Consider the following 16,562-nt stretch of genomic DNA (forward strand, 5'->3'; position numbering starts at 1 on the left):
CAGCCTAAGTTGGGACCACCCCAGTTATCCATCATTCTTGGCTGGCACTTGCATGCACACTGAACTAACTTCAGGGAGATGATTCCACCAAAAACTAAACTTCCTTTAAAACAAAGACATTTTTCATCTGAACCAGATCACTTTATGATTATGTAACTAGTACCTGCCTGTGGAAGGATCAGAAATGTAAAACAAGATTAAATGGAAAAGAAGGAATGGGTGATGAGACACTGTCATGGTGTTGCAAAGTGATAACTTGAAGAGATTAATCCTACGAGCAAAAAGTACGGAACAGAAAAAGTGATGCAGCACTAGCAACACTAGAGAAGAAAAAAGTTAACACCCGTGGAAAGCAGTACAGCCAACAAGAGCAGTAATTTCTTAAATATGTTTTTTCTAGTATCAATAAGGAAACATGTATTTTTATTCCCACACCTTTCTTTTATTCTGGGGAAAAAGAAAAAAACACAAACCAAAAATAAGAAGATATGCTTCAAGAATTCTTTATTTTGGAAAGAAAAAAGCCTTCTCCTTCTGTAACAGACAAAAGTAGTGGTCTCTTGTATGAATATATGAATGCCTTTGGGTAAAAAATAATGCTTAAAGCTTCATCCATGCAGTTGCTCTAAGGGCATATAGTAGACAGAAAGATGCATTAATTTCACACAGCTTATGTAGAGGACATAGTACCTGATGGCTGTACTGTATACCCCATGGGCATTATATGGGTCATGCTAGTTATGATGAAGTGACAATTTTATGCTGAGGCAACAATTCACAAAACATAAGCCACTTCACTACTACTATGAAAAGCAGCATGCTGTATTTTGCGGGATTTTTTTTTGATGCCAGTGATTGCCAAACTGAGGTTAGACAACATTTTTATTCCTTAGTAACTATCTAAATGTGTCAACCTCATGTATTTCAGATCAATGTCACAATAGACTTAGTATAAATAGGAAAAGTGGGGCCAATACTCTCAAAGGTAGAGTAGATGTCAAGTGCAAAATAAGACTTATAGAGGAAAGTTATCTGAACCACCAGAATATGCAATGTACTGTGATAAAACCTGTTATGAAAGAGCCAGTCAATAACTTCCAAACTTCCACTAAAGAGTGGCTTTTTAAGTAGTCTTTTATCTTACAGTGTGCTTGCCTTTTCATTTTTCAGATGTGCATCCTTATCACCTAACTTATTTTCCTCAGTCTTCTCTATACCTTAAAAAAAAAAAAAGAAAACATTTTACAGTACAAATGAACCTGAGATGAATGCATACAACTTTGGTTACATGCAATGTTACACTACCAACACTAACCAAACCTAAAATAATTGCAATCAAGTTTTCAATGGCAACTGTTTTCCTCGAATTAATATAATTCAAGCTCTAAATGGCTCTGCAGGTTCCTGAATATGCATATGTAAAAGCATGCTCTGTCCCCATGAAGAAAAAGTTACATTCAGCTTTGCTACATAGCCGACAAACATGGTATTCAGACAAAGCATTACTATAATATTTTAAGAATGCCTACCACCTTCTTTCAAGAAAACACATCCCTTTTTGGTCAAAGTAAAGATAAGGGCTTGAGCAAGGAAAAAAAAAAAAAACACATTTCACACAGTTGAACTTGGTGTTAGACAGTATTATTCTCCAAAATATTATTCAGTATACTTTATTCACACATGTATCTTTAACTTATGATGCCCTAGAGAAAACTGACCAGGCTTTACCAAGAGGTTAATTTTTTCACATTGTTCATCCTCGCAAGAGAATGAGTATTGTAAGATCAGACAAGAATAGAGAGCAAGGAAGATTCAGACTTATCAAATAGACAGAAGGGTAATAACGACCAGCATCCCAATAAGGAGCAGGATTATTATTAGAGCTGGGTTGAAGACAGAGCCCTGAGGCACAGCACAGCTGTTCTCCTGGGCCCATCACCAAATTACCAGCAGTGGTTGGCCTACAGTTCTGAAAATTTAAGGAAGCTTTGTAAGTACACCTCAGAACTCCACACCACGCTGAGTGACAGGGCTACGACATGCCTTCTCTTTTCTGCACTCAACACAGCCCAAGAGACCCAAGAGGAGAAGCAAATGAATAAAAGAACAAGGGCTAACAGACTAGCAGTAATTACAGATTCAGCAGGGACAATAAGAGGAGCCAGGCAATGGAGAACTCTCGTGAAGTGCATGGCCCTCCAGAGTTTGTAGTTACAAGCCCTGTGTCTCTAGATCCTTCTACTACCCAGCCAAAAAAAGCACTCCTGGGCAAAATACGCATATTGTCCCTTTCTAATTGCTGGTCCAGGCAGAGTCCATTCCACTGCTGCCTTCAGCTACAAAATTTGTATTATGAGAATGTGTCTAGCTTCTGGATCTAACAAGCTGCCACACAGTATCAAACAAGGCATAAGTGGACCTTTTTCCATTTACTAAAACTGTATTCTAAAAAGTTTTGAAGAGGTAAAGCAGGATCCTATACTTAAAAGACTAATAAAAAATAATTTTAAGAGACTACCTCAGTCTCCAGAAAAGACTAATCTTATTACTTTACAATATCACAGGCAGGTTCTGTTATTTTATCTCCAGCTTAGCCCCCTAACCTGAACTGTTAGAACAGTCAATATGGTATAACTGAATTTAGTGTCAAACATTTTAGGTTTGGTTTTCTTGACACTTCCCACAACAATAAAACTATCATTTAACAACGATAGCAATGTGAGTCTAATGTCAGTGCTTTTAATCACTTCATGGCTAGATACTTGTTCTCAATAAATTCACCCTCCAAAGATGAGGATTACATTGCTCTCATTCAGCACACAGTGCTCAGTATGACTGGTATCTAAATCACCACACCACCTCGAATTTCTGGTTCATGAAAAAGTATCAGCAGATGGCAGTAGAAACCCATCCTTGCATTCAAATGTACTGCTGGATGGAACTATTAGAAATGCTACTGCCAAGATGACCACAATTTCACCCATGAGTTCAACATCACAGATGTTTGTGCTATTTGAATCCAGTATTTACCTTTTAAAGACAGACTTTCCAATTAAGTAGAATTAAAACTTTAAAGATCTTATCAATAAAATACAGTCCAACATAGCCATAAACAGACCAACTTTTGTTGTTGTTATTTTGGTGTGGTCTTTTGTTTGTTTATTTTAAGGCAAACTTTTCTTCCTCCCCAGATCCATGCTTTGATCAACTAAAGCTACATACATAGGCACTTTCCCAAGAGTGATTCAAATTATAAGTTTGTTCTTAAGTCTGTAGACTAGAAGCAATCGTAATTAAGATAAGGGAAACAAAACAGCTAGTCATGTGACATGCTGCCACTAAATGCTTATACTGTTCTTTCAATACCCAGTGAAAAAGGGTTTAGGAACACTACAAAGACTGCAGTTACAATTGGCTAAAAATACCAGAGACTATCATTGTACTTTTAAAGAAAGCGAATCTCTCATTTTACTGCTTGACAGAGTGAACGGATGGCGAGCAGACAACATAACACTACACAGACATCACACAGAAGGGAGAGTTCCCATATCTATGACAGAAAACGTTTAACAGAAAATGACAAGGTAGCAAGAGAAGCAGAAAAGCAATTAAATCGAGGCTGAAAGGAGATCTCACTTTCTTTAAAATAATCTGAGTTTTGGTTTTCATGTTAAGATAAATGTATTCCATGTCTTCAAATGTGCATCACCAATTTACATAGCAATGAGCTACTACCCTTTTCACTGCTACACCATCAGGCTCCAATGATCCATTATCTTACTAGTGAACGAAGAGCCTGAGCTACTGTTTTTATAAAACCAAGGTTGTAATGAATGCCATATAACAAGAACAAATGCAATATTTAAATCTTAGTTTAAAATCCTGTTGACCAGATAACGTTCCAGGATCTACTTCTCCAGAAAAAAAAAACAGAGAACAGAAATTAAGCAAGACTTTAACATTCTACTTCTTTCCAGAGCTACACGATTGAACTATTAAATACACAGAATTGAGAATAAAAAAAATCTTGCAAAATGTCACTAGTATCTACTACATTCTGAGGATGACGGTGGGCTTTGCCCAGAGTCAAAGATCTGCTGAGGCTCTTTTAACATTACCTAATTTGCTCTACAATTTGGACTTTTGTTCACTCTTCCCCCTAGAATTTCACAAAGAGTGAGTTGGTAACGAGCATGTGTTTAAGAACAGACAATAGTCTGGAGAACTCACTGGCCTCCTTGCAATTTCCCAGTACCTCTAGTGATATTTAAGTATCTAGCCCAGATTCAAGTTAACATACATTTAGTTTACAGTATTAGTTAATTAAGAATTGGAAATTCTCATCTGTTTTTATACCACATAGCAGAAACTAGCAGGAACAGGTTACGAAAGATAAAAAAAAAAAAGCAATGAAACACAGAGTACTGGCAATATCTTAGTTCCCTTCACTTACACAGCATCATTTAACCAGACGAGTCCCAGCAAATGCCACAGTTAAAGCTCAATTCATTTTCTAAACCTAGAAACACTTAATTTTCTTCTTAAATAGGGACTGGAGGTTTGATGTTGTTGTTTGTTTGCATTTCAGTTTTTCCAACTGAAAATATAGACACTTAAACAGATCAAAATTTACTCACTCTGGTTATTTTTTCTGCTAGTCTGAATTCCTGTAGGAACAGACTGTAAAGCTGACATAATCCTCTGAGCAGCATCAGATAAAGGCACTGCAGAAATCTCACATCCTATATATGATGTGTAATGTTCCATTTTTACGATTATACCTAAACACGAAACACACATGAATTATGCATGCTGTCAGGGTCACAAAACAGTCTGCATTTAACATTCTTTTCAAGTTAAAGACAAAATAAAGACAAAACATAGTGAATATGTTCAGACCTTCATTCTCCTTAACAGAAAATTTCCTCCCTGACTAGTTTTTAAGTATTGTAATAAAAATTAGAAAATTATACTAATTTACAAAACCTATGAAGTGAAACTTCTTTGAAATACAAGGTTTTAGTACACTGATAAAAGTTAAACAGTCTTTTTAAGTACAGCTAAATTCTACTAAAAGAATGATAAAACGAGAATTTTCCTTTGTGTTGGAAATATTTCCCCCTCAACATCTTTAAATTAGTTTATATCTAGCGTATCCATGCATTTACTGCTGGTGGTACTCAGGTTTTAAATCAATAAAAAAAATCTTTCAAGAGATACCTGCCAAAATAGCACCAGTACAAGATGAAAGCAGTGTTACTATCAAGATATATAAAGATTAATGATATACGTATTTTCTGAAATAGCACAAAAGACCTCTATTCCTTAAATGTTGTAAAATTGATGTAGTCAAGTAACATTAAGTAGTATTGTTATTACATTTTTTGTCAATTTAAGGTCAGCAACATCTAAAGTCTCAATGAGTTCCAAGTGTAGCTACTACTGTTCTAGATTTTATCCTTTTTTCCCCTCCCATAGCATCTGTTTTTAAAGTTGTCCCACAGCTACGTTCTATAACGCACATAAAAAACTCGGAGCCCCTAGGAACAACACATATGGGAAAATTAGAAACAGAAGGCATCCATACTGACATCTTTCTTGACTTCAGTTAAAACGGAACAATGCATAAAACTTACCACAAACACAAGGTATCTATGCAATATTTTCAAAATACTTGCATCAAGCAAACATTTCCTTCTGTTTACGTGGAAATATTTTTCTCAGCTCAAGACCATAGGCAGATTGCAAGTTTGAAGTACAAACATTTGTATCCAAATTCAAAGAACATCCACCAAGCTGCGTTAAATTTTTCTTAATAGCTGTCTAGCTCAAAGAGGTTTTTTTTCCTGTTTGAACTCACATATGCACTACTCTGAAGATTTCATAATGATCTTAATTCTGAAGCCAATTATCAGTTGGAGAATTGATGTTGCAAAAGACAAAAAGCATCTCAAAATTCTTATTTGTGAGGATTTAGTCTGAAACAAAAAGGAAACAAGACTAAACTTCAGCACAGCATAGAAGTGCTTACAAAGCTTAAGGACAGTGATATAGGGAGGTATCCTTGGAGGCCCAGGATACTTGTGGTCATAGCCCTTGGAAGAAAAGAACTCATACCACATGATGCAAAGTCACAAAGAACTGTCTTTCATGGAACCTAATGAAGGATATAGTAGAAAAAAACAAAAACAGTTTGTAAAAGGCACTGTAGAGTGAAAGCTGTTTTGCAATTTGAGAGTAAACATGTAGAAGGGGGAAGGAGGCAGAATGGCTCTCCTTTCCCTGACATTCATGCATATCATACACCTTCTCCAAACTTTCATAATTAGGAGTGACATTGCTTTCCTACTCGGGGTAAAAACATCCCGACTTCTCAGGGTGGGAAGCAGCAGCCTTCCAACTCTGGGGCACATCAAAATGAGAACCTAGCAGACTAAATACAAACAAGACCCCAGGCATGAGAATATGTTTAAAACATACAGATTTGCAGTAAATATCGACAACACTGAACTTGTAATGTTTGGCATTTAATAATAATAAACAATGTACGGAGCTAAACAGCATGAAACACAGATATAAAGATATACAACCAGTAAGTTAAAAATTACACATTTAAAAATAAGTTATATTCTTATATAAAAGCTTAAAGTCTGCAGTCAAAATAGTTTTAAGAAAACTGTTACTGAATTTAAAGGAAATTATCTAGCCTTCATCAATGCGTACAACACTTGCAAGCAGGCATGGATGATGCCATCAAAAATACGTAAGACTGGAAATTATTCTATAAAAGTGTATCTACTTCCACTGGTGTATTAGGAAGCTACACAAAAGTTTGATAAACAGTCTAACAATATCAGTGAAAGCAGAAGTATGAAAGCATTAAGACTGACTTCAAATGCCTATCATCATAAATTGCGTACAGAGAACCACATGCAGTTATGCCAAAACTGGTCTGAAGTCCAAAGGTAAATTTTGAATTCATTTTCTCTGAAAAGTCTGGCTTATGTATGGACTAGTTTCAATGGAGAGGATAGGCCATAATTTAAGACATATCAAAGTGGCCATAAAAAAAAAAAAGGTCTTGGTACTCAAAACAGATTCTGGTATATATTTCAATATGTTCCCATATAACAAAAATATTTCTTCTTAGGGGAACTGTAAAGGAGTCTGAATTTCTGTCTCAGAACTTTCCTCTTCAGAAGGGCACTACATTCGTGTTCCAAAATCCGGAATGACTTGCACTTTTTTTTTTCTTTTCAATCCACCTATCAAAAGGTTCTTATTGTGCAAGAAAGCTGATCTCAAGTCTATGAAGCTTTCTTCTGTGATATGCCGTGTGCCCTGGAAATCAATATACAGGTTAGCAGAAGAGCAGCCTACATGTAATTCATTCAGCCAACCAATTAATTAAGTCACATCAAAGAACTCAAATCGAAGAACTTGGACAAAATTCCAATTTGCACTCAATGACCAGATGCCAAGCACCACATAATCCAAACTTGGTAACTGTGGGAGCTAAACATCCATTGCAATGACAGACAAATGTTAGCCTTGACAAGCTAATAGGCATCATTCCGTGAACTTGTAGACTGTTTACATTGATATGTTTTCCTATATTAAGAGCACATTGAATGTTAAACATTAAGCACTTCACCAGTGGTGAAATTCTGATTTCCCAGGCCACTGGCTTTAGCCTCCGACTGCCACTCGAGCTTCTCCACCAACTCTTTCAAGTGATCTTCATCTTTGAAAAAATACACATACAAGTTTCTTTCCATCTGATGCAACTTATTGGACTCTAAGAAGTTTCTCTTTGACTTCAAATCAGCAATAAGATCCATAATTAATTGATTTAGTTTATTTAAATCATCCTCCAGTTGATTAAACTGTTCAGTAAGTTCCTAATAAAAAAAATACAAAACAAGAGTTAGTTTTACATTGTTAATACACTAGTTGAATTAGAAATATGAAAGTTTTTGCTTTTGGAAACCCCTTTCCTTGTTAAGTAAAAAAATCATTAGAAACAGAAAGCAGAGGTGATAAATTCAATGCATGTAGCTTTTGAGCTACATCAGGTCCTGAAAATGTAATTTCACTTACATGTTTACTAAAACAGATGAGTTGAGACCATAAGAATCTAGCCTAGATAGATGATTGAAAGACACTTCAATAAAGTTTTCACAGCAAGGTAAAAGCGAACAAACAAAAACCCAATTCAATTTTAAAATGAAAAAGGTAGCAAATGCAATTTTCGCAACTGTTAATCTTACAACAGTTCAGTGCAGGTAGGCTCCCTTCTCACTACAAGTGCAGAGCACAGCACTGTATGGGCTGCTGCAGGGAAAGTTAATACCCCAGCCAGACCCAGTACAGTCATCTACTTATATGTTATTTCTTTATTAAGGGAGTGAAGTTACTTTTCCTGAGAAACAGTACCAATAGAAAAAAGCGTCACTGTTTTAAAAGGTAACATTAATCAATAAAAAGTTTGTTGAAGGATACAACCTGTAATCCCTAAATATGTATTGTTCCAATTCCAAATTTCTGAATAACATTGTCCTATCTGTTGCAAATTCAGTTGACAACTGGAAGCATTAAAAATATATATATATTTTTAAGTATTTCATAACAAAACCCTTCCCTCGATCCACTTTTAAGATACCTAGTCGCTTACTTGCTTATAACAACCCATGCCTAACAACCCCTATTCCCTTTTAAAAGAGGCTGTAAAAGCAATACTCAAGAGCTCTGTAGCAGAACTGTCTTACTACAAAGTTCTCAAAATTTTGAAGGACAGTTATTTCATCCACACAAGTCACCCATGGGCAGGCCTTTTAAGGGGCTGAACCTTACTATTCAGGTACTACAGGGCAAAAAATCCTTTCTGGAATCAAGAGAAATTTAAGTGACTTTTCCAGCGATATATCCAGAAGACATTTTCCACACCACAGACTTACCAGTTGTACATGACTGTAGATGCCTTTCAAAGAAATGAAGGGTTAGATGCAATTATTTGCTCAAAACCAAGAAATTGTTACCTGCCAACATACACAAAACCCAACATTTCCTAAGAACAATGTAACTACTAGCCCACCACCATTAAGGCAACATTTGTTGCTACCCTGCTGTACCAATTTGTGTCCCCAACCTTCATACTACATTTGTCTCAGTAAAAGAACACAACAGACATGAACGTAATAATTTTAGTAACTACATAAGGACATACCCGGCTACTGAATAGTAGCTGATTTCCTCCACAAAAGAGAGCATCATGAAGGGCATTTACATCACTATCTAGTTTGGACAACATGAGAGACTGTTCTTGAGAAGACACTGCTAGCTGGTCTTGTGCTGCAGCACAATCCTGCATCAACTTCTGAGCCATCTGCTGCAGGTTTTTGTATGTTTTAAACAATTGCTTTTTATCTTCTCCTTCCAGAAGCTGGTATAGCCTGTAACAAAAAGTTAGACACGTTTTTTTTTAAAAGTTACCTAAGCATTCCCAACATTACTAGTCAAGAGAAGATCTTCCCGTTGAAGTCAGACTGAGGACTACACCAAAAGACAGGACTGCTCAGGTTACTCTTGATATACTGCTGTATCTCCCACTGATTTCATGATTCCATCTGTATATAGCTCATGAATGATTAATAGGATTCCAAATATTCCAACGTTATAAGCAACAGCAATGAAATATTGAAGTAGCAGTTAATGAGTACACAACGAATACCAATAGTTTGCAAAAGCACATGTTGTCAGCTTCTATTTCACTACGCTTTTCAAGCACAACAAATTAAGTTGTGTTTTTTTGAAGTGCTAGAAGACTGAGGACTTCAGCGGCCAGTGAGAAATGAGAAATCTTTATGACATTTCCAAGTTTACTGGACTGTTTCACATCTTGCATTTACGAAGAGACAGCTAAGGAATTCTACAATTAGTTGAGCCATGAGAAGACAGCAATACTTTACTACACCAAACGGTACCTTTACAATACATCCCAGTCTCACAATTACTGCTAACTTTGCTCAGTTGCTACTACCACCTCTGCTTATCAAAACCTTTAGGAGTTGAGGCCCACTAAAGAACCGGATTGGTTTTAATAAGAATGGGAGCTATATTTCAAGAGTAACTGAGTTTCTTTAAAGTGTCTTTTGCTTACTGAGCATTTAGGGTTTATAACTCTTGCAACTTCCTTTCACAGTCGTGAAAACTAAGCCCTGCCTTTTTAAAGAAAGAAAAAAAGTGAAAAGCAGCAAGATAACATTGTGATTTAGTCATATGGAGACTTAATAATAAACCTGAACAACATTACAAGTTGTCAACACACACACACCTGGAGCAAAATTAATGCTACCTAATGCTGGCAATCAAGTGAGTCTGTGCAAGACTAAACTACCACTTAACATAACAGCTATTAAAACACACACACTTGAAAGAAGGGGGAAAAGCCTAACATTAAAACATTAAGTATTATAGAACACACCATCTGAAAAGGTTTTGAGTCTTGAAGTGACATCAACACAACACGTTTCTACAGTATCACCTGAGCTACAGGGAAACTTCGTTACTTACATATTGAAAGGAATCTACATGGGCAAGAGGACACAGAGGCCAGATAGCAAAGAAAGCAGCAGCAATGAGCTAACCGTGTTTCAGATGTTTCTGGAGTAGTTCCTCTCCTTTACCACATGGGGGTTTTTGCCAGCTAAGCTGATGAGGCCACAGATACCATCTGGGAAATCACTTCTTAGCAGCTCTCTGCATCTACACTTCTGGAGTAACTTCCAAGGAGCCCTAGGTCAGTGCACCATTTAAGAGAGGTTTCGCTATAAACATTCACGATATTCTCAGCGTTGCTTAGGAATGCTCTGGCAACATACACAAAACTGATACTTGAACAGTTCTCCTCAGTCAAACCTGGAAAGAGCCTCTAAGGATAAGCAAGAGGCAAATCTCAAAGGCTTCAGTTTTGGAGCAGTACAAAGTAGCTATAGCAAGCGACTAATAACTTAGCAATGGAGATAGCGTCACTTACCAAAGCCTTTATCTCCCCAGCTTTATTTCAAAATAAGTTCAATAGCAGCTGTAACACTCACCTACGAGAGAAGTCATCCTTTGGACCGATAGTGTTTCTCGGTTGGGCAGGTTGAGAGAGCTCCGATAACACCTCCAGTCTCTGTTGCAACTCGTTACTGCTCTGTTTCAGAGATTCTAGCAAATTGTCAAGTTGACGGTGCACGTCTTTCTGTTTCTTCAACTCAATTTCATAGGCTAGCTGAATAAGTTCAAATGATGCTTTCTGTCTTAGCAAATGGCTGCAGATTTCATCTTGTTTAGAAATAAAACAGTCCTGCCGAGCAATCTCACGATCCAGGTCTGCTTTCACCACCGGCACAGTCCACAGTTGTGCATGCTCTTTCAAAAGAGAAGGCAGCTCTTCATTGTTTAGCTGAGCTATATGTTGCCTAATTGTTGCAATTTCACCTTTTAAAGTAGATATTTTGGCCTCAAGGTTTTCTTGTTTTCCAACACCCTGCATAAAGCAAAATAATCGTCAATTTCCATCACGTTTCCCTCAAGCTTTTTTTCCCCCATCCTTCATAAAACTTCCCTAACACATTTTTTCTGTTCACAGAAGAGTCGTGCATTTATGTGAAAAACATCACAACTATAAAATTAATGAGCACTCTGTAAGCAGCTTTACAGAACTTCACAACATAAGGCAATTAAAGACTTAAAATGCAGATATCAAACAAACTTCAACAGATAGTAATTCAGCCCTACTGCAGGGTCATGAAACAGTTTATTGTGGAAAAAAATAATCAGGAGCTGTATTTTACTTCACACCTGTATTTCAAACATGTCCAACTGAAATGTCACATGCAAACACATTTTTATATTCAGCTGGGTGGCTATCAATACTGCAATCAGAAACAATCTTTTTCAAATTAATCCTTCAAGCCCTATATGCTAAGCATACATAAATGAAAATATACTGACATGAGTTAGTCCACAACTATGATATAAACTAATTTTGTTTGTTCTCACAATTCCTTCATATTCTTAGTTTCCACTAGTCAGATCTAACTGTCACTCACTGAGACCTCTCTGGGTTTCAACTGCCCACTTCACTTATTTGGTATCTAAGACCATGCCACACCACCACATCCCCATATTCCGAGTTTCTGAGTTTCAAAATCACCAGTGAACTAAAGCTTTAAGGTTTTGCTACAGAACGCGAACAAGAACATATTTATCATATTAGTTGCCCTATGCTATAAGATCTCAACTAAAGTTACAGTTCTGATTGTTGTACAAAAAGAGAAACAGTTACAGTATGAAATTTCAGAGTTTAACAAAACTAGAAAGGTATTACTAGGTTCTAGTTTTTCAAGGCAGTAAGTTCTAGAAGGAAGAATTAAAGGTACTCTGCCACACCGAGCAGTTTCTAAGCATAGACATTGAAGCTATTCCACAAGAACAAGAATAAAGTTTCATAAAAATGTAATTTCACCACATAAAAAAAAGTAAATAACAATAACTCAGCAGGTCTTCTTATTAGATGCAGCTGAACATGCCTGTCTCTGTTTAAAACTCCACCTTATATCATCTTTTGTGGCTTACCTCGTTCTTTAACGTCTTCAGCATGCTCTCTGCACACCGTATAGCTGAATTCATGCTTTCTTCTTTAGCTTCCATTTGAATTAGCTGATGCTGAGCACAAATATATGCCATCTGGAGCCTGGCCATCTCATGACTCTCCTCATAAGCTCCATTAGCCTCATCACAAGCGACTGGTTTGCTCTTATCCCTGAGCTGAACGCTGTCTTCATGCACATTTTCAAACAGTTCAGGCATACCTGGATAAAAATGCTTTTTAGCATATGAGGTGAGCGCTGCAGTGCACTGTTCTTCCTGAGACAAATACTTGTCCAAGGACAGCTGGGAAAAAAACACAGGGTGTGAATGTGCCCCTTGTTCTGAATCAGAAGCAGTGAAGAAAGATGCCAATTTCTTAACTCCATCCATAAGAGAAAGCAGATCATTGTCAAGCTTATTATTTGCTGCAGTAAACACTGCCAGCCCGTCTTTCAGATCTTTAAGTGCTTCATCCTCTTTTCTTTTTAATGCCTGTAACGTACTGCTGTTTTCAGAAATCATCAGCTGAAGCTTATTATGCCGATGAATTTGAAGATTTTTCATCTTCTGAAGAGTTTGAAGCTCATCCTCTAATTTCTTAAGTTCCTCCTTCTCCTCCTCCTGGCTCTGTGAATCCACAGGCTTACAGGTTTTAAGGACTTCATCTAGTGCATTTCCTTCTAAAATGGGCTTACCAGACTCAAGAAGATTATTAAAATCTTGCAGTTCTTTTTCAGATACAACGTGCTGCTCATTTACATTTCCACAAAACCACTCCAGAAATGATCTGTCTTCCGAAGACTCAAACATCCAGTCAAAGTCTTCTCCATTAAGCTCATCAGCTCCTGGATATCCAATTTTCTTAAGAGTTTCCACAAAGTCCTTTCCACAGCTCATGATTAAAGTATATTTGAAAGCAGAAAAGATCCAAATACATGAAAAAATCTAGAGCATTATTCCAGTGAGGGGTTTTTTGTTGTTTTACGTTAACATTCAGTATTTTAATAAAAAGGGTCTGCACAGCAGAGAAGAAGTGTCAGACCACACCAGAAAACCAAATACTATTCTGGGTTAGAGCAGTTACTGAAAGACTAGAAATCAATTTTAATGTCAGGGATATCTTAAATATATTTGTCCTGACTTGATGACCAAAGTATGTTTAACAGTTAAATCCCCGATCTTTGCAAACGGTTATACGTTTGCTTAATTGACACACATTTACCACTAACATAGAATTTTACCAGTGATTCAAAATTAACAGGTGTAAAATACCAAGTAATTTATTGGCCTGCAAAAGTGTTTTATTAATATGGCTTTCCTCAAATTAAATTAAAAAATAAATCTTTTTAACTCTTCCAAAACCAGGGGGAGCTTTCAGTTTACTCTAAAACCAAAGTACTACAATGCACTTAAAATCTTGTTTGTTTGTTTTTTTTTTAACTTCAGCAGCAAGCAGAATCTTGTCTTCTAAGCCTTCATTTTAAAGTTTCCTCTGCAAATAGAACAAGAAGCCCTTTAACAAAAAAATATTAAAACATAAGCTTTTTGCCCATTTATATAAAAAATAAAAATTACACTCTGAATGAGTATTCTAGTCACGATTCTAACGTTACAAGTAAAAGGAGAGTAATTCCCAGCCAACAACCTAACAGCTTTGGGATCTTAAAGTATAGCCAAAAGATGAGAAAGGACAGGGTAAATTACCGAGAATTTCAGGCCTGCGCTACTTTAGCAGAGTCCAGATTGTTTTAAGTTTGTTATTACTTAACACGGAGGTTGTAAAACGTACATTCCACCAGGAAAACCTCAGCTCGTCAGCCGGCCGGGAAGGGATGAGCGCTGAAGGAAGAAACGCACCCTCCTGAAATCCGTGTTTCTAAGTCAGCTTGGAGACTCTCTATGCAATAATAATAATAAAAAGCACAAAGAGAGCCCGTTACACGAGCTACCCGTCACGGGGCAGCCCCGTCCTAACAGCCGCACCTCCACCAGAAGCCGATAAAAACCGCACGCAGCTCTAGGTTCGCCCACGCCCATCGCCAAGCCGTGGAGAACCCCCCCCCAGGAAGGCTTTACTTATTAAAAAAATAAACCACCCCTAAGAAGGGGGCGGCCGCCGGTACTCACCGTGGGGGCTGAGGCGCTGAGGGGAGGCGGGGGGGGGGGGGTGAGGGGCGGGGGGAGGGGGCGGCCGTTGAGCGGCGCCAACGGCTCAAACCGCCCGCCACGCGCCGCGCTCGCGCAGCTTCCACTGCGCCTGCGCGCCGCTCCTCTCCCGCACACCCGATGGGCGTGGCGAAGGCGAGCCCGCGCGGGGATTGGTCCGATGCCCCGTGACGTCAGGCGGGCGGGCTCCCCTCAGGCAGCGGCCGTTGGGTCGCCTCAGTGGGGCCGCCCTTGTGAGGGCGGGCGGTTCCCTAGAAGGGGGGGGGATGTGCTGCTGCTCCTCTGACCCCGTCAGGGATTTTTGGGCGTCTTGTTGCGCCCAGTGGGTCTTGAGGGGAGTAAGGGCAATGCTCTCTGCTATTTAACGTGGCTCAGTATGGAACAAATCCATGGTTTCAGACCACTGTGTTCATCAGGCTCCCTGAAGCTGAGATGTGGCGGGGAGGGGGGCTGTCATTATCCTGTAGAGGTGTACCCATAACGCGACTTTCAGAAAAATGTAGCCAAATAAAACAAAACCAAAAACCAAAAACAAAACAAAAAACAAACAAACAAAAAAAAAAAAAGAAAGTAAAAAGGCACAAATTCTTAGTTGCTTTTTAACCTGCCTTCTTTTCATTACATGTAAATGACCCTTGGCTTCCGCATTGCAGGATTTGGTGAACACCACCTCTGCATTTAACCTTATCTGTCGCCGTCATACTAATTTAGAAACCACGAGTAAATTCCCTTTCACTTTTATCCCTATCAGCTTGAAGAGTGGCAAAATTGGGCCTCTGTACAGCAAGAGCTCAATTATTTCAGTTGTCCTTTTCTGCACCTTCTACAGCATCATTTCTTGAAGTGCAGAGAGAAGATGCACGCAGTCCGCAAGGTGCGGGTGCACCAAGGTTTTCTACAACAGCAAAATTCTCCCTTCTGCCATGTTTCCAATGCACTTCCTTATGATGCTCGCTGCTTTCTAGGCCTTTTGGCTGCCACTGCCTTTTAAGCCAACAAAAAAGTCTCAGCAATGACTGTCAGACATTATCTGTCTTGGGAGGGCTCTTTCTGAGCTGGGCATCATGTAAAACCTTTTTCCAACAAATTGAGCATCCTTTGACACCCCTCAGATTTAGCTGTCTTCATTTCCTGGTTATGTTTCACATGCCAGGTTTTTCTGGGCTTTCCCATTTCTCTCACTAGCCTCCTTCGCTTTCTCATTGAGTCATGTGCAGGGAAGGAGGAGGGGATTGAAATATCATTTTCTATTTGTGTCAGACATTTTACCTGAGCTTCTAGTACAAGATTTTGAAGTCTTCTGGGTGTTTGCAGGCTACTTGCTTCTTCTGAGCTGTTTGTTGTTGTTGTTGTTGCTGTTGTTTGTTTATTTGTTTTGTTTTGTTTGTTTTGCTAGTAGTTTTTTGTTTGTTTGTTTGTTTGTTTGTTTGTTTGTTTTTGAGGAGGGGGGACATTTTTCCCATTTTTACAGTTCTTTTTCTTAAAATTGCATATCTGTGTGCTTTATTTGTCTTGCTGTCTCTTGTTACAGTGTGCAGCTTAATTGTATTGTGGTTGCTATCACAGAGCACCTCACCCACTAATAGCTCTTGAATTAGATCCTCTGCACTTCGGAAGACTAAATTCAGAGCTGCGTTTCATCTTGTGGCTTCTTGGGCCAGTTATTCTAGAAACAAGTCATTTATTGCACCCAGCAATTCTTTCTCCACGTTTCACCCTGATGAGGCAATTGACCCAGTGTGCATGTGGGTGGCTGA

At 38.2% G+C, this 16,562-nt stretch overlaps 2 protein-coding genes across 7 annotated transcripts in view; both read right to left on the minus strand.

Annotated features, from left to right (window-relative positions):
• Window positions 1–6,368, minus strand: part of POLN (DNA polymerase nu) — a 99,851-nt gene extending 93,483 nt beyond the window's left edge. Inside the window, exons 1-2 of the mRNA XM_068679710.1 lie at window positions 4,638–6,368; window positions 1,156–1,217 (exon numbers count right to left, since the gene is read on the minus strand). Coding sequence (XP_068535811.1) covers window positions 1,156–1,217; window positions 4,638–4,800 — 225 coding nt within the window. The 5' untranslated portion in view covers window positions 4,801–6,368. The remainder of the gene's footprint in view (window positions 1–1,155; window positions 1,218–4,637) is intronic.
• A 143-nt stretch (window positions 6,369–6,511) lies between these two features.
• HAUS3 (HAUS augmin like complex subunit 3) lies at window positions 6,512–14,912 on the minus strand. Of its 6 annotated transcripts, none has more exons than XM_068679706.1 (6): window positions 14,767–14,912; window positions 14,429–14,536; window positions 12,625–14,131; window positions 11,097–11,533; window positions 9,227–9,452; window positions 6,512–7,901 (listed from the first exon to the last, which is right to left on the minus strand). In XM_068679706.1, the coding sequence occupies exons 3-6, from the start codon at window positions 13,534–13,536 to the stop codon at window positions 7,635–7,637; spliced, it is 1,842 nt and encodes a 613-aa protein (XP_068535807.1). In that variant the 5' UTR covers window positions 13,537–14,131; window positions 14,429–14,536; window positions 14,767–14,912; the 3' UTR covers window positions 6,512–7,634. The 6 variants fall into 6 exon arrangements, with proteins under 6 accessions (XP_068535807.1, XP_068535806.1, XP_068535805.1 ...); XM_068679705.1 differs by lacking the exon at window positions 14,767–14,912 and adding an exon at window positions 14,623–14,751; XM_068679704.1 differs by lacking the exon at window positions 14,767–14,912 and having other exon boundaries at window positions 14,429–14,700.
• Window positions 14,913–16,562: the final 1,650 nt, after the last annotated feature.

This window comes from Anas acuta, chromosome 4, assembly GCF_963932015.1.
Source record: "Anas acuta chromosome 4, bAnaAcu1.1, whole genome shotgun sequence".
In the NCBI taxonomy this organism is placed as follows: Eukaryota; Metazoa; Chordata; class Aves; order Anseriformes; family Anatidae; genus Anas; species Anas acuta.